The sequence below is a fragment of the Urocitellus parryii genome, chromosome 3 (assembly GCF_045843805.1).
Source record: "Urocitellus parryii isolate mUroPar1 chromosome 3, mUroPar1.hap1, whole genome shotgun sequence".
Taxonomy (NCBI): Eukaryota; Metazoa; Chordata; class Mammalia; order Rodentia; family Sciuridae; genus Urocitellus; species Urocitellus parryii.
The window spans coordinates 28476022-28500564 of NC_135533.1; the positions used below are offsets into that span (position 1 = coordinate 28476022).

The window sequence follows — 24543 nt, forward strand, 5'->3', positions numbered from 1 at the left end:
TAAAAAATAAATAAATAAATATTATTTTTTATAAAAGAAAACAATAAATTCTACTTCTTTTAAAATTATCTGAATTTCAAATTTATTTTTCACAATCGATATATCTTGTTCAGAGTAGTATTCAAATAAAACTGTCAGCTTTTTATGTAATGCAAAACTTGTGAAATGTTTATGAAAACTAATTTAGCTGTAGCTGTTCAAGGCAGAATGATTTTAATTAGTATCTTAAGGGATTGAAGTATTCATAGAACCTATTGACTTGTCATGAGTGTGAGAAACTCATAAATGTAAAGCATTTATTTCCAAATAAAATTTATTATAATTTTTCTCTGAATAAGCAGTTTTCTATAATACTGTGATGACCAATGAATAAAAATTAAATAGGCAAAATTCCTTATATTTTGTGAACTTAATTTTTAAAAATATTTTTCTAGTTGTATATGGACATAATACCTTTATTTTATGTGTTTATTTTTACGTGGTTCCCGGGATTGAACCCAGTGCCTCATGCATGCTAGGCAAGTGCTCTACCACTGAGGCACAACCCTGGCCCTATAAACTTTATATATAATATATATAATATATTTTATATATATATATATATATATTTTGTTGTTGTTTATATTATTTCCCCATTATAAAATATCAAGAAATATAAAGGAGTTATAACTTCATTAAGAGAATGGGCTGGAGATGTAGCTTGGTGGTAGAGCACTTGCCCAGCATGTGTGAGAGGCCCTGGGATCAATCTCTAGTATGGGCGGAAAAAAAAGTGGACGGGGTGGGGGTTGGAAGGGGTGGATAAAGAATCTTGAGTATTTTGTTTTTCTCTGTTAGAATTAGATTTTAGCTAAACTATCTGGTAAGTAGCTGTTTTCTTTTGGAAAATAACATATATGGTGGTAATAAATTAACTTCATGTTGTTTTGGAATTATAAGTAAGAAAAATACTTTTTTAAAAAAAGTGATTTATGGGCTGGGATTGTGGCTCAGTGGTAGAGCGCTTGCCTTGCATGGGTGAGGCACTAGGTTCGATCCTCAGCACCACAAAAATAAATGAATAAAGGTATTATGTTCATCTACAACTAAAAAATAATTTTTTAAAAAAGTGATTTATGCTTTTGTTTAATAATAAAACTAAAACTCAGATGCTTTATGTTGTTAATAGAATTGTTTTCATATTCAGTTAAAATATCAATGCTGACTAATTGCCACAAAATATGTTATGATTGAGTTTTTTGCTTGTGTTTTTTCCTATCCAAGATTCATGGTAAGATATTGGCATCAAGCATGGATGCTTCTAGACAAATGATGTCAAACGAAGAACAGTTGGAAGATATGAGGCAAGAACTTGTACGACAGTATGAAGAACATCAACAGGCCACAGAACTGTTGAGGCAGGCACACATGAGACACATGGAGCGACAGCGGGAGGAACAGGAGCAGCTACAAGAAGAGATTAAGAGACTTAATAGACAGTTAGCCCAGGTATGGAACTTTAGAGTCTCTTTTCTCCTCAATTGAAATAATGGTATTTTTTATGTGGCTTTTTTTTTAAGTCAAAATTATTTTTCCTAGCTACAAATAAATTACAAATACTTAACATCAGGAAGTTCCTGGGATCAACTTTAGACCTTGTTAGGCACACCTAACTCAACTGGTATAATGTGCATTATCATTTTATTTAACTGCCTTTCAGGCACTGGAAATGTGACTACAATATAAATTTTAAAATTCTATTGACCATACATAGCTAAAGCACTTTGAGAATTTTGGAAATATTATACTGAGGTACTTGAGTATACAGTTGCTGTCATTCACTTTTTCCATGTTCATTTATAGTTCTGTGAGTCTACCAATTACCATCTCCAAGGTTTATCTTTATCTATCTTTAATCCATCTTTTTAATCATGAATGGAAATCTTCTGAAGTAATCTGTTTCTAGAACTCTCTCCAAGGACACATCTCTTGTTGATTAGAGAAATTCAAATTTATATAACATTCTTTTCTAAATTTAAATATTTCATGGTATTTGGGAGCTATATTCTTGTCAACTGCTATATAAAATATACTCACAAAATTATTGCAGAAAAGCAAGAAATATTTACATGAAAGTTCTTATTAAAACAAATTTATTGAATTTAATTTTGAAAACTAAAACAACGTGTATTTTTTAAATATAAAATAATAGGAAAATTGATATTTGAGAATAAACTATATCATTTGAAAAATCAGTTTTGCTTTTCTTCATTGCATTTTGTGAATTTATTCTTCTAAAATTTCAATGCAAAAATTGACAGAGAAAATATTACTTGAACTATATAAATTCCTGAATATTTAAGTTTAAATAACTTTTTTTCTAAAGTTGCAAATTTTGCATTGAACTTCATATGTGCTTTTAATCCCTAATAATGAAATATGAATCATAAGGTAGAACCAAGGTCTCTTGGTCCCAAGGGGTTAAAAGAAATCTGCTTGATGTTTCTGCTTTTTACCTCTATCACAATCAATATTCTTCCATGACCTTTTTTCTTATTTAGAGATCCTCATTAAATAACGAAAACCTGGTTTCAGAAAGAGAAAGGGTGCTTTTAGAGGAGTTGGAAGCACTAAAGCAGCTGTCTTTAGCTGGAAGAGAGAAGCTGTGTTGTGAGCTGCGCAGCAGCAGTACGCAAACACAGGTAGTATTGACTTTGGTGCATTTAGGAACAGTAGATCAACAATGCAGTAGGATTTGTTTGTCTTTATTGTTGGTGGGAGACGTATTTTTATAGTTACTAAGCTTAACATATTGGTGATCACTTAGATGTAAGGTAGGTGGAGTCAAAATGCCTTGCTTTCTGTTCAAGATAATTTGAATCTGGCATTGCTGTAGGAGAAACTGTTGTTCTACCAAGGAGCAACCTGACAACCCTTATTGTCACACTATATAGAGTGTATTAGTTTGAAGCCATTCAAACATTTTTCATCTCTACACTTGAATGTTTTATCCTTTTTTTGATAATGCTGATCTCTTGATAAATTGTAGTTAAATATTATTTCAAGCACTTTCTGTTTCACATCATACCAGTATAGAAGAATGATATGCTGTTTCTAAGATGATAGGTTTTCTTTCTGTCTTGTCCTCTCTGCCGTTGCACAAACTTAAACAGAATGAAAATGAAAACCAAAGGGAAATTGAGGAACAGACGTTGAAAGAAAAGGAAATGGACAGAAGACCTGAAGATGTACCTCCTGATAGTCTGTCCAGTGAAAGGTATACAAAATGTGTATTTTTTCAGTGCAAAGTCAATTAAAATGGTTGTTCAAATGTAATAAACTTTATTCATCCTTATTTTTATCTTGTACATGTGTATTTTCTTAAAAATACTATCTTGTGTATGAAACGTGTCATATATTTCTGTGTATGAAACATGTCCATATATGTGTAATATATAAAAGATTATCAAATTTTAGACATTAAATTACAAATTTTTAAATCTTTTTATGTAATAAAAATTTTAATTGGCTTTTGATCATAAACTTGACTTTAAATGTTTAGAATTGTTTTGACATCAAACCTTTCTTGATTAATTTTATTCTTCTTAATGCTGTTTTGTAACCTAAAAAACAAAAAAGCAGTTCTACCTGTGAGCTTTATTCCTTTTTTCCTCCTTCAGTGTATGGTCCTGGATTCAGTGTAAGCTATTCTCTGGTTTGTTTATGTTGAGAAAAAAAATTACTACATATGTAAATATTCAACATTTAGTTTCTTTCATGCTTTCGTGGCATAACAGGTGAGAACTTTTAATACATATCCTAGTTTTATAAAGTAATAAATTAATGACCCAATGTTAACAAAACGTTCCTTACATTCATTTTGTAGATGTTAATATTAAAATGTACAAAACTATACTATAATTATCCCACATTAATATTAAGCACAGTATCTAAAATTTATTTTGTTCAAATGGAAATAATTTTTTAAATTTTAATTAGAACTAATATCTACTAACTTAATTTCCTCCTTTTCCAATTTCTATGACTGTCAATCCTTTTATGTCCTCCTAACCTCCTTCCTCAGCTTGCATGGAGGAATTTGGCCCCTAAGATTTTGGCTTCCCCATTGGATCATCAGTAGGAACATAGTCAGTATGGAACTCAAACAAGAAAGACAGTGTATGAAAATTAGAGTTACCATGCCAATATAAAATAAACATCTTGCTCATCTTTATTTCTTTTTACCATTATATCAGTTTTAATCACATTATCCAACTCCTGGGATTTAGGACTTGAACAAAACTATAAATAAAAGTTAAGGAATTAAAACCCTTACTTCCCGCTAACTAAATTATTTGGGGTTTTATGTTTAAACATTCTTGATTATGTAAGCAGAGAATTTGATCTAGATACAAAAATAGAACTCTCTTTCACTTGACAAATACTAAAGGAAAACTTCTCCATTTATTACCTGATCTTAAAATAGGTCTGTCATGTGCCTGTGAAACAGATACCCTTTCAACCAGATTGTTGGTAATGTGTCAAACAACATGTGAGGTTGAGAAAGAAGTCTCTTAGCCCAGGGGACCTTACTATGAAGTTTCTTATTGTATCTTACATGTATTAAAAATAAAGATTATAACCATAGTATCCCTATTGAATTAAACTGTCGAGTGAGTTGTTTAGTTATTCATAAAATTAACCATATAATCTTTTGAATCACCATTTATGGAAGCACATTTTTTCACATGGTAAAATGTTCATGTTAAGCTAAAAAGAAAGCTTACAAAACACATTGTCCAGTATGATCAGTTTTTGTTTTTAAAATGTATATATTTTTGAGTGAAGCAGAGGAGGAAAAAAGTCTAGAAATATAGGCATTAACATGTTCATAGTGCTAAGATATTTTGAAGGCTGATTAATGTATTTCTTATCTCTAAAAAGACAAGCTATTATTTCTACTTAGTTGAAAATATGTTTTTTTCCTACTGGCTGAGTGCAATGTGTGTAACTAGAGATATTTTTGTCTTTGGAGCAGGTATAATAACAGCCTATGATATTTCCTGTGGTGTTGACTGAGTAGTTTCACTGAAAGCCTTTTTAAAAGCAGGTCTTTGCCAGTTCTTGTAATTTAAACATCTAGTTTATCACCAAGAAATTATACAAATACTACCACTTTTTTCTAGTTGGATTCTTAATTATATATTAAAATATTGTTGTCTGACACATAAAAAGATAAACCTTATATGTATATAAACATGAACAGTATAACCAAGGCAATTATGTAGATATTGGTATTACCACACTTCTTGAAACTCAAGTTTTTCTTCCAATTTAATTACTATCTTAAAAAATATAATTATTTGATTTCTTTCAGGTCAATAAAATGCACCTTTAAAATGTTATACATTTGTTTTCTAAACAAATCACTTTTTTAAAAAATAAATTAAGAGTAAGAAGCACTTCATTGTAGGTGCTATTGTGTTATTTTAATAGAGCAAATCTATATGATATTTTTCACCAAACACATATTTTGCATTGTGTTTTTGGTGAGATAGTAGCAAAGGCTTTATCCTATAAAAAGATTAAATATTTTAATAAATAAATATTTTAAGATTAAATGTTTTATAAAGAGATTAAATATTTTAATAAATGTGTTTTTTTTTAATCTGTATAGGTTTACCCTCCAGAAAACTAATAACAGACTTCTGAAGATCCTCTTAGAAGTTGTAAAGACTACCATAGCTGTTGAAGAAACTATTGGCCGCCATGTTCTTGGGATTTTAGATAGATCTAGTAAAGGCCAGTCATCAGTCAGCCTTATTTGGAGGTCAGAATCAGAGGCATCTGTAAAGTCAACTATCCAAGAGGAACACATAAGAGGTAATACTAGTTTCATACGCTTGTAAAATAATCATCTTCAAATGATCTTGCTGAGTTCAAGGCACTTTTTCTGTGTGTAGAATATATAGGAGAGAGAATATTCAAGTATTTTTCAACAAATGCACCTCTAAACACAAAGCCACTCTGTTCCAAGCACTATATGTGTTATTGTATAGCATTTGCAAGTGAATGTTTTAGAGTTGCCATTATATACCTTGGTATGCCTACACAAACCAAGAAGACTCTTTCATTTCTCCACTTATAAAGGAAAAGTTCCTGTAAATCAGGAAAGCTTAAAATAAAGAACTTGTAGGAATCCAGCACCAGTTTTCATTGAGATAGATAGAAGAATGTGATTATAAGAAACCAAAGACTATCCTCTGTTAGGTCCTTTCTTCCTTTTGGAAAAGTGGTTTGACAGTTTTTGTGTGTAGATATAATGATTAGGTCCTGTTATGAGATGGCTTTTTTCCTAATTCTGTCATCTTCGTGTAGCTGTGTGGGTTGGGCTCTTCTTTTAATTTCTTTTTTAATTTTATTTTTTTAAATTTTAATTTGTTATATATGACAGCAGAATATTTTACTATTCATATTACACATATAGAACACAATTTTTTATATCTATGATTGTACACTCTTATTTTAAATTTTTACCATCACATTGCTGACCTCCAATCTGTCTTGTTTTTTCTGTTCCTTTTTCCTTGCTGGAGAAGATATCAGGAAATCAAAGAGGGGAAAGGTTAGTCAGGTGCTTCCAGAGAAATAGGCCCTGGATTCTTAAATTAGAAGGTCAAGCCTATAGTTCACTATCATTTCACATCCAACCACTTCTGCTCAGGTAGAGGGAAATATTCTGAAATGCCAGAGCTTTACAATTTTTGAAACATTCTAGTTTTTAAGCTTCATGGGGAAAAATAGAAAGTATTCCAATTACAGAAGGTTTGCTTAAGTACTAGTTAGCCATCAGTACATTTTGACTACAGAGAAAAGATTGATTTGGAATTTAAAATAAATTTGAATTAAAAACACTTCAGGTGAGTTCAAAAATAATTTTCAATGCCATTTTTAGTAAAATGCAAGATGAAATAATCCTGAATTTTAAAATCCTTTATTCCACATTTACTCTTTTCAAACTAGGTAGATATATTTTTCAAATTAACTTACTTTTGGTTAAGTTCTCAATGAAGGACTATTATGTCTATATATGGATCTCGATGTATTAAGAAGAATTAGGTAATGTTTGAAAATACCTAAAACTTATAAATAAGTGACTACCAAAAAATTTTTAAGGTAATTAATTGGTTTCACTTAATCATCTAGGGAGGAATTTTGCTGTTCTGTTGGTAAGAACTGTACTAGATTGACTTCCATATTCAAAAGACACTCTAAGGAATGTTCTGTACATTGCAAAAATATTTTTTGCCTTTTTGTTAGCATTTCTCATAGATATTTCTTAAAATGGCTACTGAATATTCAGCAAACAACAGCAACTACTTAAGCAGCAGTATGCTGAGTTATAAAGACAAATTGATAATTGAGATCAAGCAAGCACAGAAGATAATGTTTATGTTCATTTTCTTGGAGAAAGCAGATCCTCTATCCACTATCTGTATCCATAGATAGTGTCTATTTTAACATATCTAGCAACAGTTTGTTAATTATAAGCAACTTTATCTGTTCAATTCTATAAACACATATTCAGCAATTTCTGTATCGTCTCTGTTTTACAGTAGTTCATAGTCTAGTAAAGGAAACACTGAGATTACTGTTCAAGGGAAGATTAAATCATACTTAATATTTTACTTACAACCATTTTGTACATAAATGAATTGATTATGATTATTATTATTGATCATTAAAAATGTTAACTGTTGAAATCAACTGTTGATTCAGAAAACATTAGAAGAAAAATTCAATCCAAAGTTAAGAAATACATTGTGTAAAATATTGTGGCACAGATAATTCTGCTGGTCCATTTAATTAACTCAATCTTATATTTTTGTATTTACAAATCATTCTTTGGTTTGATTTGGTACCAAGAATTGAACCCAGAGACACTTAACCACTAATCTGTAACTCAGCCCTTTTTATCTTAAGTTGTGTAGAGCCTGGTTTAAGTTGCCAAGGCTGCTCTTAAACTTCCCATACTTCTCCTGCCCAGGTTGCTGGGATTATAGGCATGTACCACCATACCTGGCTATGTTACTTTTATTAATAAAATTAAGTATCATTGAGGTATACTTACCTAGTTTGCATCTTTAAGGATATATTGAATTAATAGTTTATGATTTAAAACATTTATTTTATGAAAATACTGGCTTTAAATATTGACAATATGCCCCATATGTAAGAAGTTCTTTTGACATTTCTTCACATTCTTAATGGAAGCATTTCTGTAAAAACTAAAATGCACCTTTGAAAGATTTGTGTTATTTACCATAACAAAAAAAATTAAGGCTTAATCTGATTGTGAATCAACTTTTGTTGTTTTTTTTTTTAAAGTATCACTTGTGATGTAGTTTCCACCTTCAAGCCTGAACTTGTTTAGGCTTTAAACATGTATGAACTTGTTAACACTTGAAAATAATAAATGATTGTGCTAATATTCACTTCCTCGTAAAAGCAAACTAGTTTATGAAATTGAAAGGAAACTTTGGCCAAATGTCAAATCACTTGAACCTGAGTGGATATTAGATCAGTTCATAAAAATGAGTTCCCTAGGTTATTGAAAGAAAATTTCCTTTAGGTCTGCAGTGTGATAATTTAGGGTAGAATGCTCATCTTTCCTCTAGGAGTCCATGGATTGAAGTTTGTTTGCTTCAGCTTCCTTTTGAAGCAGTGGGAAGTTATAGAAAGAATACTGGATTAGTAATGAGAAAGCCTCATTTTTTTTTTTCTGCCCTAATGTGACTTTGGACAAATTTCTTTAAGTCTCCACTCCGTATCTTTTAGTACAGTTTTTATCTGTCAGACACTTGGGTCAAGCTTGATTCGAATGATTTCCAATTGGAACCATAGAGGTCTTCAGTGAGCCACTGAGGCTGGGAAGACACTATGATATTGCTCACCCTCCTTTAACCTGAAAAACTTACCATTATGCATCTGGAAATGAATGGTATAATTCATAAAGTATATGACTAAAAGACTTGAATAACTATTATTTGCTGTGTTTACAACATACATCTGAGTGGTTGGTTCACCACCCAAGTGATTCTGTTCACCAAATTGCCTGTTCTTGATTTCTGTTGGCATGTTATAAAATAGCCCTTCTTTTTTTTTGTCCTCAGATTTTTTCCCCCAGACTAGTCATTATGGGTAATTATAATTTTGCTGTCTTTCTCTTTTGTTTCATAGGAACAAACAAATTTGTTTCTTTAATGGAACATATTCAGATTATTTCATATAATTTCTATCTTCTATTTGTGTGTGTGTGTGTGTGTGTGTGTGTGTGTGTGCATGCATGCTAGGAATTGAACCTAGGACCTCTCTCAGGCCAGGCAAGCACAAGCACTCTACTACTGAGCTACACCTCCAGCCCTGAAAAATACATTAAGCTGATTGACATCTTTATCTTTTCTAGGTGCTTTATTACCTATTTTTGTTGTTGTTATTGCCATTCCAAAAAAAACTAACACTCAGTGATCATTTATAAATGGCTTTGTTTCACCTTGTGCTTGTGTTTTCTGTAATTTGTGTTTTAGATTTATTCCCATGTATACACAGAATCTTCAGTCATTTTCTCACCATTGTTTGCTTCTCTGTACCACAAAATGTCATATTGTACCATAAAATTTCATTTTATATTCATAAAAATAACTATTTGTTTCTTTTAACTTACACACACACACACATCCTGCAAGGTAAACTTCAGTATACTTCATAAGAGAATAAGCAAGAAGAGACTGGGCTGGGGATATAGCTCAGTGCTTGCCTAGCACCTGTGAGGCTCTGGGTTCAATCCTCAGCACTGCATAAAAAATGTATAAATAAAATGAAGGTATAAAAACTTAAAAAGAATAGACTAACTCTTGCTTTAACTGACTATAGTTTCTGTTCTTATAGTACCAACACTTCTTTCTGAGGAGAACAGTGACTTTTCAGTCATTAAATTCATAGCATAATCCTTGACTGTTTGTATTTCTAGGCAAATAACTTCGCTAAAGTCTTTTCCTTTTTGAAATGTTCTCTTCTAGAACATCCCTTTCCTGTCTATCTGATACTTCTTATATGGCTTCTTTTATTAGCTTATGATATACAGAGGCTCCAACTTTGTTTCCTCCTTTCACTAAATATCACTCCTAAAACAGATGTAACCACTTTCAGTGTTTACACTCTTACCTTTTTACAGATGACCCCTAATTCTGCACCCACATTTCTAACAGTTTATGTATCTCCACATATTCCATTAATACTCCTCTGTTCAGTTGCAAAGCTTATCATCTGCCTATGTCAACCAGATTTTCTTACGTAAGATGTAACAATAATGTTGATAGTATGGTAACAGTGTCTGTAGTTAAATTAGCACTGCTCATCATCCTAATTTCTTCCCAGTATACTTTTTACAAAAATATCAAGCTACAAAATTATCTGTTTCTTTTAATCTGTAGCCAGAGCAGGTAATGTTCAAATATGTAATGCTTAAAAGTCAGGTTACTCCAAACAAATTAGGAGCACTTATTCTATTCTTCAGTAACCTGTTACATCCCACTGCACAATAGAGTTTTTTTTTCCTTATGTATATATGTGTGTTGTTTCATTATACTGTAAAGTCCTTCACGATAGGAACCAGATTTTGTCTCCTTTGTGTCCCCATTTCTTAGCAAACTTTACGTGCTTGACATTTGATAAATATCTATTAAAAGTTATCTTAAAAAGTTTTTATCAGGTTGGGAGTATAGCTCAACAATACAGCACATGCTTATTATGTGTGAGGCCCTGGGTTTTTTCCCCAGTACGCCCCCCAAAAAAACCCCAAAACTTTTACTAAAGAAAAATTACTAAGTAACCCAAATCTTAAATTCTGCAATTTTACAATGCTGTTATTAAAACACATGTACTTTGAAAAATGATTTCAATTTGACTAGATTTTAAAAATTTAAAGTGAAATTATTGTTATTAATGTATGCCTTTAACATTTTGTTATTCTAGTTATAGACAGATCCATACCCTCTTATTCTGGAAGTGATATGCCAAGAACTGATAATAGCATGTGTTCAAAAGTAACTGAGGAAGGAACAGAATTATCACAGCACCTTATAAGGATTGGTTTTGCTGGAACTGAAATAGATCCTGAAAATGAAGAATTAATGCTGAATATTAGTTCTCGACTACAAGCAGCAGTTGAAAAAATACTGGAAGCTCTAAGTGAAACTAGTAGTCAGGTAAACTCCTTAATTATTACTACCTACTGAATATTGCATAAGGCATAAATGAGTAAATATTTCTCTCTACTGTCCCACAGAAATTTATTTAGGCTTCTCTTTATTTAGGCTGTGTTTGTGATAACCAATAATAGTTTTAGTAGTCTTGTTTTTGGTGGTGAAGGTAATGTAATGATGAGCTCTTCCAGTTCAAAAACTCATTGATGTTTTAATATCCAGATTTTCTAGATTGTTACACATTACTTTTTTTTATATCAAAAGAGATTTTAACTTCACTATTGTGTGAAATGTTCCATTAAAATGTTATTTAATACTATAAGGAATCTCTAAAACTATATGTTGTAGTGGAAATGTCTAAAACTATATGTTGTAGTATGTCATAACATACCATTATTGTATTACATATCAAACTTGCAATTCCTTCACTTGATTTTTACATTATTTTTATAAAGATGAGTAGATTAATTCGCCTTACAAATTATCTCTTGGTAGGAAATTAGTATGAGCAATTTTTCCTTTAAAATATTGTTCTTTACGGGCTGGGGATGTGGCTCAAGCGGTAGCACGCTCGCCTGGCATGCGTGCGGCCCGGGTTCCATCCTCAGCACCACATATAAACAAAGATGTTGTGTCTGACAAAAACTAAAAAATAAATATTAAAATTCTCAAAAAAAATATTGTTCTTTAAATATTAAGTTTGAGAAGTTGAAAGAATGTCTTTGAGCTCTTGTTCTGATGACTGGCTTTTCTTTGGTACTTTTTTCTCTAATAAATTATTTAATATGGCATGTTTCTGCAATAGCGGTGACTATTAGATATAGTAACTATGACAAATATATATTTTGCATTTTAATACCTGATTCATTTCTATTAGGGTTAAATTATTGACTTAAGCTGTTTCTTCAATTATTGACATTTAAAATGATTCGTTTATTCCCTACTAGTTGGTTAACTTCTCATATCAATCTACTGTCCCACCCCCTGATACTTTTAATATGCTGCTGGGATTCAATGAGGAAGGAATTATCAAAATAACATACATTTCTGTTGAAATATTTGTTCTTTGAATGGTCTTCAGATATGACACTTACCCAGAATTTTCTCCAGGTATTCTTTTCTGTTTGGAAACAAACTAAACCTTTTTTCTGTGATAGAATATGAATTATACCTTGAAAAGACTCTTGAGATACCACATATTGTAAGGGGAATTCACTAACTGGTCAGGGAAATTCATCATAATGTATTTCCTGTTATATGGCTCAGTGGTAGAGCACTTGCCCCAGTATATGCAAGGCCCTAAGTTCTATCCCCAACACTGGGGGAAAGGATAGGGAATAAATAGTTAGATAAATATATCTTCTGGTTTGCACCTTGATTGGCCAAACTAAAGCAAACATATGCATTATGTAGTTCCCAAAAATGTTTTCATAGATTAATTCTGAGGCCTGTGGTTAAATAGCAGATGAAATTTCTAACCTTGGGCAATTCTTGTTTCTCCAGAGCTTTCTTTTGTAGCATGTACAGAATGATTAAAGCATCTATTTCAGTAACTCAAAAATTTACTTGAGCATCACAGAGAACCAAAGACATAATATTCTTGAAAGCTCAAGAATATTATTATTTCCTACTGTTGGCAAATATTGTTATTTGCCAAGAGTAGGAAAACTGATTTAAATTTTAAAAAAAATCAGTGGTGGTCCTATATTCAAAGTTCTGAAGAGTTATTTTATTTTTCATTATCAACATCCTAAGTATTTGTAAGGAAATGAAATGGTACCCATAAAATTCAGCTTCATTTGTATTATTAAGACATTAATTTTACACTCTTGGATCAGAGAATTTTATAGTCACCTTTCCTTTAGCCCAAAGTTGAGCAGACTATTTAAACTCAAACATTGACATTGTAAATGTTGTGTTGAAATGTGATATTCCATAGTTAACATTAAAAAATACACATTTTTACCAAGATTTACTATATTTTAAGTCTTATAATTAGCCTAGGTCCTGCATTCTCTCTCTTTTAGAATGCTTATCCATAAACCACTTCTAGAGTATGCAGGTCCACTGAGTCAGTTGAGTCAGTACTTAAAGCTTGAATGCATATGCATCTTAATTATCCCTTTTATTCTATGAAAGTTGTATAGTATAGATAATTCTATATTAAATTCTTCTTTTTGTTTTGTTTATGCTTATTTCAGTCATATTAGTGTTTATATTCTATGATTTATACTTTTTCTACTAGGAAAACAATTGGTAATACTTTTTCTTTCTTTCTTTCTTTAATAACCTTATTTTATTTTATTTATTTATTTATTTTTTAATGTGGTGCTGAGGATGGAACCCAGTGCCTCACACACGCTAGGCAAGTGTTCTACCACTGAGCTACAATTGCATTCCTACTTTTTCTTTCTTGATCCTTATAACATACTTTTGACCTGGAACTTGACCAATGTTGATAGTGTTGCTACTCTTCAATGCCACTATAAATTATGCACATTATGGTTTATGTACTATAGTATTTATCTTTTGATAATCACCATGGAAAATGACAAATAAATGACAAGTGAGCAGTGGTTTCTACAGATTATTTGCTCTTACAGACAACTAGAGAAAACTTCGCCATAGTCATTAAAACTGCCATTAGTCAACAGTTAAGTGTGTGGGATCTTCCTGAAACACTCAGTTTCCTAGGTCAAGTCCATAACACATGACAACTCTCTGTTTATGTGACTAGGTAGTGATGTGCAGTAAGAGCCTGGTCACGGTATTTTCCAAATGAGTCTCAGTTTGTTAAGTGCTAAAGTAAGGGAATAGGAGCTTTGTGACAGTTTTTAAAACTAACTGCAGATCAATTATTAATCTTAACCATGGATAAATGTTTAAATCCAATGACTTCTTCAGAATATTGTTAATAACTAAAATATTATGAACCAAATGAATAATTTAATCGTTAAATTGACACAAAATAAAGTGTAACATCTTTGTGAAATAATTAGTATCCCATTTTCCTCTTTAATATATTATCATTTGCTTCTTCTTCCTTTAACCTTAATTTATTTTCTTCATTTTTATAACAAAATGGCACTGTTATGATATCTTTGTGCTTTCAGTTAAATACAGGCAAATAGCTCTGCACAGGATACTCTGAATAGCATCTGACAGTTTGGGGTAAGGTGCAGGCCGTAAAGCTTACTGTGGGATTTGATGTTTGAGATAAGTCATTCATTCATTCATTCAGCGAAGTTTTGAGTGCCTACTATATAACAATTATTGTTCTAGATATTAGAGATACAGTGATAAGGGAAATGGACAAAATCCCTGCTCGCAGGAGCTCATAATTTAATGGTGGAGGCCAATAATAAATAGATGCATAGATGGTAATAACTGCTGTGAAAAAGAATAAAGGGAAGTACAGCATAATGGAAGAAGAGAGTATTTTATCGAGGAAAATTAGTAAAGGCCTCTCTGATAAAGTGATATGAATTCATATTCCTTAAAGAAGAGTGGGAGGCTAATACACAGGTAAATGGGAAAGAATGTTTAGGCAGGGGAATAGCAATTAGAAAAGCCAGGGGGTGTGCTTGACAGAGGACAGGGCAGCTGGAGCAAGGAGAGTGGAAAGAGGCATGGGAGAGAAGGTCAGAGGGTATCTGGAAACCAGATTATACTCTGACCTCTTCTCTCTTTAACTCTTCATGTTAAAGTCATAGGGGACAGTTTTTAACTTTTCATTCTAAAATAACTTTAAGCTTACAGAAAATTCTAAAACTATGAGAGTTTCCATGTACCAATCACTCATTCAGCTTTCCCTAACATTAACATAGTGCATAACTATAATATAATTATAAAACTAAGAAATTAAAATTGCTGCAGTACTGTTAACTAAAGTATAAACTATTTAGATTTCATTGGTTTTTCCTATAATGACGTTTTTCTGTTCCAAGATTCATTCCCAGATCCCACATTGTACTTAGTTGTCATGTCATCTTTGGTTTCACCAGTCTCTGACAATACTTTAGTCTTTTGGTCAGTTATTTTTTAGAATGTTCCTCAGTTTGGATTTGTCTGATGTTTGTTGTGATTATATGAAGCCTGTATATTTTTGATACTAGCACAAAAATGCTATGCCCATCTTGTGCTTCATGCCTGGTTACGTGAGTCAATATGTCATTATTACAGGTAATGTTAATCTTCATTGCTTGTGATATCTGCTGGGTTTCTCAACTGTAATGTTACTGTTTTCCCCTTTGTAATGAATAACTATCTTGGAGGAGGTACTTTGATACTATGCAAATAACCTTTTCTCCTTAACTTTCTTTTATCTAATATTCTTACATCCATTGTTGGATCTTGCATGCAGTAATTATTACTATGGTGTTCTAATGGTAATTTTATACTTTCCTCATTGTTTTATTTATTTATTTAGCTATATGAGCTATATCTTCACTTCTAATCAATATCAGTATAGACTCATGACTAATTTATCACTTTAGTTGTAACCTAATCCTTTGTTTTGTTTCAGCTTTGGCATTAAGAACTTTTTGAGGTACATCCTTTTAAAGTGTACTTGCTTTTTTGAGTATTGGTACTACAAGAAGCTTCAAACCCATCTTGTATTTTTCCTACCCTAACTTTAGAATCAATCACTTCTTCATGAAATTCATATTTCTTTTATTGGAAAATACTATCTAGAAACCAAGATCTAGGTACTAGATGTTCTCATTGTTACTAGGATGTCATTACTTCTAAGCCCTGTTAGTGGATAGTTTAAAAATATATCTTTGTATGCTAATCCTTCTATCTATACCTGAATCTCTCTGTATACATGTATAATTTAAAAATCCATAAATTCATTCTGAGCTCCCAGTTCTGGTACCACAGCATTTGTTTTGCCCTGCCCTTTTTTCTTAGTAACTTTGTTCTCCAACAGTGAAAAAGAGAGTCTCATGTTCAATTGCATTTTTGTTTGCTCAACCATAATATACACATATGTAATTTCAGAATTGCTATCCTACACCCCTGTGAAAAACAAATTCTCTAACTAGACTACATTATTTGTGTGTAGTACCTTTTGTTTTTAGCCTTATAATATACAGTCAAAATATTGTTTTTCAAGTACCTTAGTTAACTCTTTTCTCTCTCACCCTGTTGGTGTGGTTTTTTTCATATATGAATACACAAACACACATACACACACAAACACATTCACATATATATTCAAATATATATGAATATAATACATGAATATTTATATATAACAGTCATAACTCATTTGTAATTTTTATTCATATATATAACAGTCATAACTTATTTATGATTTTTTTTATTCCATTGAGTTTCCTCATTCTTATTAATATATGAAAAAGATCATTCTGTGGACAGTTCTTTCAGTTATGACAGGTGTGTAGAGTCATCTACATCACTTACAGTCATGATATAAAATAGTTTCATCACCCCAACATTCCCAGGCACTGCTCTTTTATAATCAGCCACTCTGTTACCTCCTGCCTGTGATAAACACTGGCTTGCTTTCCTTTCCTACAGTTTTGCTTTTTCCAAAGTGTCATAAATGAAAACTTGCATCATGTAATTTTGGGGTCAGGCTTTATTACCTTAATAAAGTGCATTTAAGAATCATCTATATTTTTATGTCTAATAATAATTTGTTCCTTTTTAATAAGTGAGGGAAATTGCAGCAGTTTGTTTATTCATTTACTGTTTAAAAGACATATAGATTGTTTCCATCTTTAGATAGTTAGAGAATCTAACTTGTATTTTCCAAAATAAACACTTTGACTATCGTTAAAAAATAGAATAGAGTAGGTAGAGGGTGGTGAAAGTACAAGGAGAGCAGAAACATAGAAACCAGTTAGAGAAGTCATTTGCCCAGGTTTATAAGATAAGGAGAGTTAGAGTGGGAACCCAGGTTAGTTTCAGAATCCATGGTCTTAACCACTACTACTTCTGCATTCTGGGAATCTGAGGATTAAAGAGCAGACTAAGATTTTTGTTTAGTTATTCTTTAGTTTTAATCATAACTATAACTGAGAAATGAATTTTGAAATCCAGAGATTGTTGGCAAACTTAACAGGAACGATTTCAGTGGAGTTTGGTAGTTTTCCAATTTGTTGGAATAGCTTTCAACGTAATGTGACGAAACATGCTTAGAAAATCTTCTAAGGCCCTTAGAAAGAGAATCTCTATAATACAATCTTTATTTAGTGGTCTTTCTCCAATTCTGCAGAAAAATTATCTTTGAGAATCAGTTCAAAAACACTTTTCAGTTAGGTGGAAATAGAAACGTCTGTTTTACGGGAGTTAATCTTTCAACAATTGAAGTTTTATGGAATCCAGAGGTTATTATTTAGAGCCAAGGAGAGTATTTACCAAAAAATATTTCTCTTAGGAAGTCTTTGGGGGAGGGGGGGGTTTTCAGAGAGGAGAAATAATTTTTGGTGTTCTATTACACAGCATAGTGATAATAGTTAACATATATTTCAAAATTGCTGAAGGAGAGAATTTTTAACCACAAAGAAATAATAAATATTTGTGGTGATGGATGTGTTTGATTATTCCACAGTGTGTGCATGTAAGAAAACATCACTTTGTACCTCAAAATATTCAATCATTATTTGTCAATAAAAGATAAAACTTAATGCAAATAAAATAACAATTCCTTGGAAGAAATTAATGAATAATTTATTCTCTCAGAATGATTTTCATTATAAGGCACTATTGTGAGTTTACTAGTTCTCATTTTTTAGAATAATGGAATCAAAGCTACATGCTTCTATAATTTCTCAAAGGGGAATCTGAGAATTAAATATCAGGCTAAGCTTTTTGTTTTAATCATAATTATAAGTACTGAAACACATTTTGCCATCAAGTATTGCCCCCAGTGTGCTTAGCATTGGTCAGGTAATGTATGCAGGAGTTAGTCCCTCCATTAAATAATTTAGAGAAATAAGTAAATAAAGTGAAGACCAAAAGACAGCAGCAGAAGTGTTTTACAATTTGAAGGAAATAATTTACAGGGAAAAAAAAGTTAAATGGCTTGACATTATATGATTAATGTAAACCTTTTTCATTGGGGAAATGTAGCTCAATGCTGTCAATTAATAGCCTCCTGTATATGGTAAAGTCATGATCTTCTGAAACCCGAGGATAAGGAGATAGTCTGGACAGTTAAATGTGTTTCTAGAAATTGAAGTCATTGTATTTTAAGTTTTTAATTGCAGAAAGGTTTATATGCTTTTAAACTAGAGGAAAAAGCAAAATTGAATATAACTTGAATTATTGTCAGAATCACCATATGCCATCATCCAGACTCTTCTTTACTACTTTTTGAGTCTTTTTTCATTCATTTTTAACAGTAGTTAAGTTTGTAGTTAGTTTCTTACCATGACCCATGTTCCTAGTCATAAGAGGACACACCTTACTTATAAAGATTTTTGTTTTATGTTAATGGAAATAAGTTCTATGTGTTTCCAAAACTGGGGTGCAAATATTAGTATATCATTTAATTTAAAGGTATTTTATTGCTCAACTTATTACACATTTATGTTTTCAATTCTTTCATTCTTCAAAGATTTACCTATTGTAGGTAAAGCAATGGTGTTTTGTTTGTTTTTGCTTTTTGTGCAATTTTTTGTTGTTATTATTTTATTTTGTATTCTTTCTGAATATCAATTAATGTAGTATGCCACTAGTTAATATATTATTACAAAGACTGTTTGCCACATTCTGGGTCATCTTTATCTGTTACTCTTTGAGTCTATTTTTCTCCTTAGCTATTCTTTCTTTCTTTTTTTCTTTCCTTGTTGTTAATTCTTATGTTGACTTAAATGCTGCTATTTATGAATAATTATTTCTTACCCACAGTTTTGTTTTTACCTCAAATGAGAGAAATTGGATGATTATCAAAATAACTAATTTGCAAAAGAAGCAGAGAAAGAGTATTTTAAGAGGTATCTCATAGGCTAGATAGGTGTGGGATCCACCAGTTCATAAAGTGTGAACAGCTAGGGTATTGATGATTTTACGTCTGCTGGAGCTTCATTAAAATCACATTTAGCTGCTTGGGCTGGGGATATGGCTCAAGCGGTAGGTAGCGCACTCGCCTGGCATGCGTGCGGCCCGGGTTCAAGCCTCAGCACCACATACAAACAAAGCATGTTGTGTCTGCCGATAACTAAAAAATAAATATTAAAATTCTCTCACTCTCCCTCTCTCACTCTCTCTTTAAAAAAAAAAAAAATCACATTTAGCTGCAACAGTCATAAGGTCAGGCCTCCATCTCATATAGGTGTTAAAACATCTTGACAGACTAACTGCAGGATATAAGAAACTGTAATAAACAAAATTTTTCTTTAAGAAGCAACTGCCCCTCCCCAACTACATCTCCTTGCAACTTTGGGACTTGTATATAAAACAATTTCATTTTCTCTGCCTCGGTTACTAGTCTGCTGAGAAGGGTTTAAGTACTAGCTCTTAGAAACTACTTTATGTAGTCAGAGTAGCTATAAAAGGCCTTTTTAAGCCTGTCGCTTGCTTTAGTATGTTTTTTTTTTTTCCATTTAGATAAAGGCTTTGTGGGTTTAGGATATTCAGTTACCAGATGGGGAAAAAAGGCACCAAAATGAAAGTCTTTTCTTTTATTTAAAACAACTTTAATCATTGAGAGTCTTTTATTAGTAATAAGTAAGTTATTTGTCTTTTAAAATTATGAATGGCTGGTTCATTCAGTATTGCTCAGGCTTCTGGAACAACCTGAAGCTAACTATTATGGACAATTTGTCGCTTTTACATTTCAGTCAGGGTTCATAGGCTACCTTAAGTGGTGTAATTATCGACTTTCAAAGTGGCTCTAAAAAGAATTTTTTCCTTAATATGCACTCTATAAATAAGTCAATGTGAAAATAAGTTATAACTGAATTATCTATATTTAGCCTCAGTGGCTGCTCAAAAGTATTACATCTAAGGAATTATCAAAAAGAAATTCTAATTTAATTTCCAGAAATAATGATGATTATTTGATATGCTTGAATAGCTGATTAGTAATGTAAACTCAAACATATTTTATTCACATTTTTTTTAACTAAAACAATTTTTAGTAGGGTGGAAAAATACCAGCTTATCTTAGACACATTATTATAAACTTCTCTAAATAACTCTTTCAAAGATCTGACGTGGAACTTGGATCCTGTTAGGCAGGCTTTTTTGTGGGCGTATTAATTCACATTCCACCTGTCAGTGCACATATAGGTAAAGACATTAAACCACACCCTCTGTTCTGACCTTTTCCTCAGGGGACACTGACTAGAATCCTCTGGCTCAGCCTGCAAGGCTATTTGAGCAGCTCCGTTTGGAAGAGCTTTTCCTTTTAAATAGGGCGAAGCTGCAAGACCAAGGGAAATAATGTTGCAACTACGTTTCTCAAGACTGCTACTATGGAGATTTAAAACCTGACCTTCCCTGCCAGGTTCTGCTTGGAAGGCTTACTTATTACTACAGACAAATTTGATACCAAAAGCAGTTTTATTGCTCAGCATATTACACATTTATGTTTTCATTCTTTTATTCTTCAAGGATTTACCTATTCTAGGTAAAACAGTGGTGTTTTGTTTGCATGCTTTTGGTTTTTGTGCAGTTTTTTGTTGTTTTATTTTGGATTCTTCGGATAAAGACTGGTAGACATTTAGGAGTCTTTCTGTTTTGTTTTTGTTTTTTAGATTTGTAGGTTCCCCCCCCCAGACATTTTCACCCTTTTTATTGTTCAGTAGTATGAATTAATTTTTTTATGTATTTGATAGCACTAAACAGAATGGAATATCTTGATAAACTAAAAGGAACTTTTTAAATGTAGTAGAAAACTGATAATTGAAGAAGCTTGGCTCCTTCATCTTCTAGAATGGATTCTTACAGGACCTATTTGGCAACTGTAAAACTCGATGGCTCTTGGTTGGAAGAACAAGATGAAGATATTTATGAGGTTGAATCTCGAGTGCCTTTACCGTATCCTTTTCCTTTGTGTGAACATTTGGATGAAAATAACTCAGTAATTATTAATACTTCTATTTTCCACTTGATTCATAAAAGAAATGGGCACATATTAAAGCTAATTTCTAAAATTTCACTGCCTACCCCTCCTTATTCAGTAAGTATAAAATATTAATTTAGTTTAACAAATAAGTATAATGAGAAATGAAATTTTAAGTATTGTTAATAAGGTTAACGGAATAGAACCTTATTTTGTTATTGTTTGGTATATACTGCTGCCCATTCATCCTAAATGTATCAAAGGGCTCAATTTGATCTAAAAGTCCCAACTTGGCTGTGTTCTTAATTCCAGAAAGCAGAATGAGATAATATTACATTTCTCCAGTGCCAGGTGAATTGTTTAAAAAATATTCTGCTTGTCTTTAAGATTCTTGTTTTTGTATGTTTATGAATCCAATCCTGAATAAAAATGGGAATAAAAATGGAATGATTATATTTGAGAGAATAGGTATTGTGATACCTAGACCAGCTAAATGAATTGTTTACATCCATGACATACTGACAGTAGTTCCAGGCAAGGTAAAAGCAAACTTGGATTCTAGATTTTCTTACACCATAAGGAACTTATTTTTAGTTTTCTATATGTCAACTAATTCTGTAGAGAAATATCTTTTTTCTGTTTTTAATGTGAAACTTATAAACATTGCTAAAGGTGTTTAGCATAAAGATACCTGCATATTCAGTATTCCAGGTTTATTTGATTCTCAAACATGTTGTGAATGATTGACTACAAGTTATTCAGCACTTTTTATGACTTTGGTGACTTTAACTGTACATGCTAGCTAATATTTAACAAACCAGATGGTTTTTAGAATAGTGTTGTTACCCCTTCTACAACTTTTGTTTTAAGTGTCATAATCTTTACTAAAGCTTATCCGTACTTTAAGTATAATGGTGAGTTTACTAAATACTTTGAAACTATTGAGTTTAAAATTTTTATATAATTCATACTATTATAGATATTAGGAATAAATCATACCTTAACTGGATAGAAGGTATTGTGTAAAGTATGTAAATGAGAATTTTAAGGGGGACTCTTATCCCAAATGAAGTGGATCCCAACTGCTATTGTAAATAAAATATATTAGGCTTACTTATTTGATTGCTTGAGGTTTTTGCTTTGTTTCTAAAACTGAAGGTTTTTTTCATGATTTCATGGTAAATATATAAATGTATGTGAAGGTGGTTTAGATCTTGTCATGAAATGGAGCATAAAGGCAAAGACTTATTAAATTTATCTAAAGCAAATATTTATTTTATTGTAAATATTCTATTGAATTTATGTAGTAAATTTGGAAAATAGTTCATCTTTTTTTTTTCTATCATGTGTAATTTATATACAAAGAGTATAAGAAGTTTCAGTTGGGTTTCAATTACAGTATTATAGTACCATAAAAAACATGAAAGTATTTCATCTTATTAAAGTGGAGTAATTTCTCTAAATCAAAAATTGTATAAGGGTTGTTTCAGAATGTGAATTTATAAAAAGGGTTAATGGTTAAAAAGATATAAATAAGATTCAAGATGTGGAAATATATTTTAATATAAAAGGTTAATTGAACTCTATATTTCATGTATTTTCTAGGTCATTAGTATATAATAAAAAATTATGTACATATTGAAGCAATTGATGTATTTTTTAAAATGTATTGACTAAATTCAGGAGAGTAGTTGTGTACAACATTTATACTTCATGGTCATTTTCTTTATAGTAAAAATAAAAATATAGTATTTATCCACATTTAAAGGAAAATACTCTTGGTAGTTAAAAGTGAACATGTTCATAAAATTTTTCCTTTTTAAAATAATAATATATTTTCACAGATATTTTAGGAAATTAGTTACAAATTCAAATTTATGTTTAATTTTCCATTATGAGTCTTATATCTGTGCTCATTTTTAAATAATAGGTTATAAATAAAATTTAAACTTTCTTTTAAAACAACAATTATTGGGGTTGGGGTTGTAGCTCAGTGGTAGAGTGATTGCCTAACATGTGTGAGGCACTAGGCTCAATCCTCAGCACCACATAAAAATAAATAAGTAAAACAAAGGTACTGTGTCCATCTACAACTAAAAAAAAAAAAATACATTAAATTAAAAAAACAATAATTGCATACTGAATATTTTGGAAATTGATTTGGTTTGGCAATAACACTCAGGTGTGAGGAGCAGAAGTCTTTAAGAATAAGATTTTAAATATTATCTTAATTTTATAATACATTATTAATGTCTAATTAGAAACCTTAGAAACCACTACATTTTATCATTTTAAGCTTAAAACATGGCAGTAATGTCTTTCTGATACACAAACTTATGTAAATTTACAAAATTTATTTAAGAGACTTGCTGTAAGCCTGTTGTCAATACATACAATTATTTCTTAAAATTCTGGGGCTAAGTACTAAAAACATTTGAACTCAGTTTTGTTTTTTGTTTTTTGTGGAGTTTTTTTTTTTTTTTTCCTGCATGTAGTTGTTTCAGTAAAAACAGATAAGTAGATGGTGACATATAAAAGCTCAGATAACTAAAGCAAAGTTAGTGCTTTTTTGAAATTTCACACAAATGATTAAGTGATGGCAATTCAACTACTTCCTGATCGAGAGCTTTGGCCTCAAGTGTGTATTACCATCTTAAAAACTATTTTTAAAATGGAGTCAGTATATGCCAATGATAGCATTCTAAGAATGCTGTATTTTTAATGCCTCCAAATTCTAAAGTGTTCAAAACAAATGTGGAGTCTACTATTGACTTATCCTACCCACAAATGTTAACATGCATTAGAACTGTCTTAAGTGACTGTAAGTCAGTAATATGTCTTTTATTTGAAATCCTTACTTTAATGGAAAATGACACTGGTTTTCCTAACACTTCATCTTCCTTCATGTATTCTTTCCCTTCTTGTTTAGCTTGAACATGCAAAAGTTACACAAACAGAATTGATGCGTGAGTCATTCAAACAGAAACAACAGGCAACAGAGTTCCTTAAATGCCAAGAAGAACTGCGAGAGCGCCTTCATGAAGAGTCTAGGGCCAGAGAACAGCTGGCAGTGGAGCTCAGTAAGGCTGAGGGTAAGTACCTTGCCTTTGGCAAGTCAGAGTAGCAGAACTTCAATCTTAAAATAGAGATTTTGATGTACAGCCAAATTCAGAAACAAATATACTCTAATTTAGAGCAGCCATTGGAAAGTAGTTGTAGTTTGTCTTCAGAGTTTTTCCAAGCTGTTTTTAAAACTGC

The 24543-nt window shown here is 31.4% G+C and overlaps 1 protein-coding gene across 7 annotated transcripts in view; it reads left to right on the forward strand.

Annotated features, from left to right (window-relative positions):
* Positions 1-24543, forward strand: part of Akap9 (A-kinase anchoring protein 9) — a 127332-nt gene that overhangs the window by 57157 nt on the left and 45632 nt on the right. For 4 of the 7 annotated variants that reach the window (XM_077795946.1, XM_077795948.1, XM_077795947.1 and 1 more), the window contains exons 14-20: positions 1264-1488; positions 2541-2681; positions 3153-3256; positions 3660-3776; positions 5657-5862; positions 11014-11246; positions 24215-24377. In XM_077795946.1, the coding sequence (XP_077652072.1) occupies positions 1264-1488; positions 2541-2681; positions 3153-3256; positions 3660-3776; positions 5657-5862; positions 11014-11246; positions 24215-24377 (1189 nt within the window). Of the gene's footprint in view, positions 1-1263; positions 1489-2540; positions 2682-3152; positions 3257-3659; positions 3777-5656; positions 5863-11013; positions 11247-20859; positions 21403-24214; positions 24378-24543 lie in introns of those variants that run through there. The other 3 variants (XM_077795949.1, XM_077795950.1, XM_077795952.1) reach the window with 2 other exon arrangements.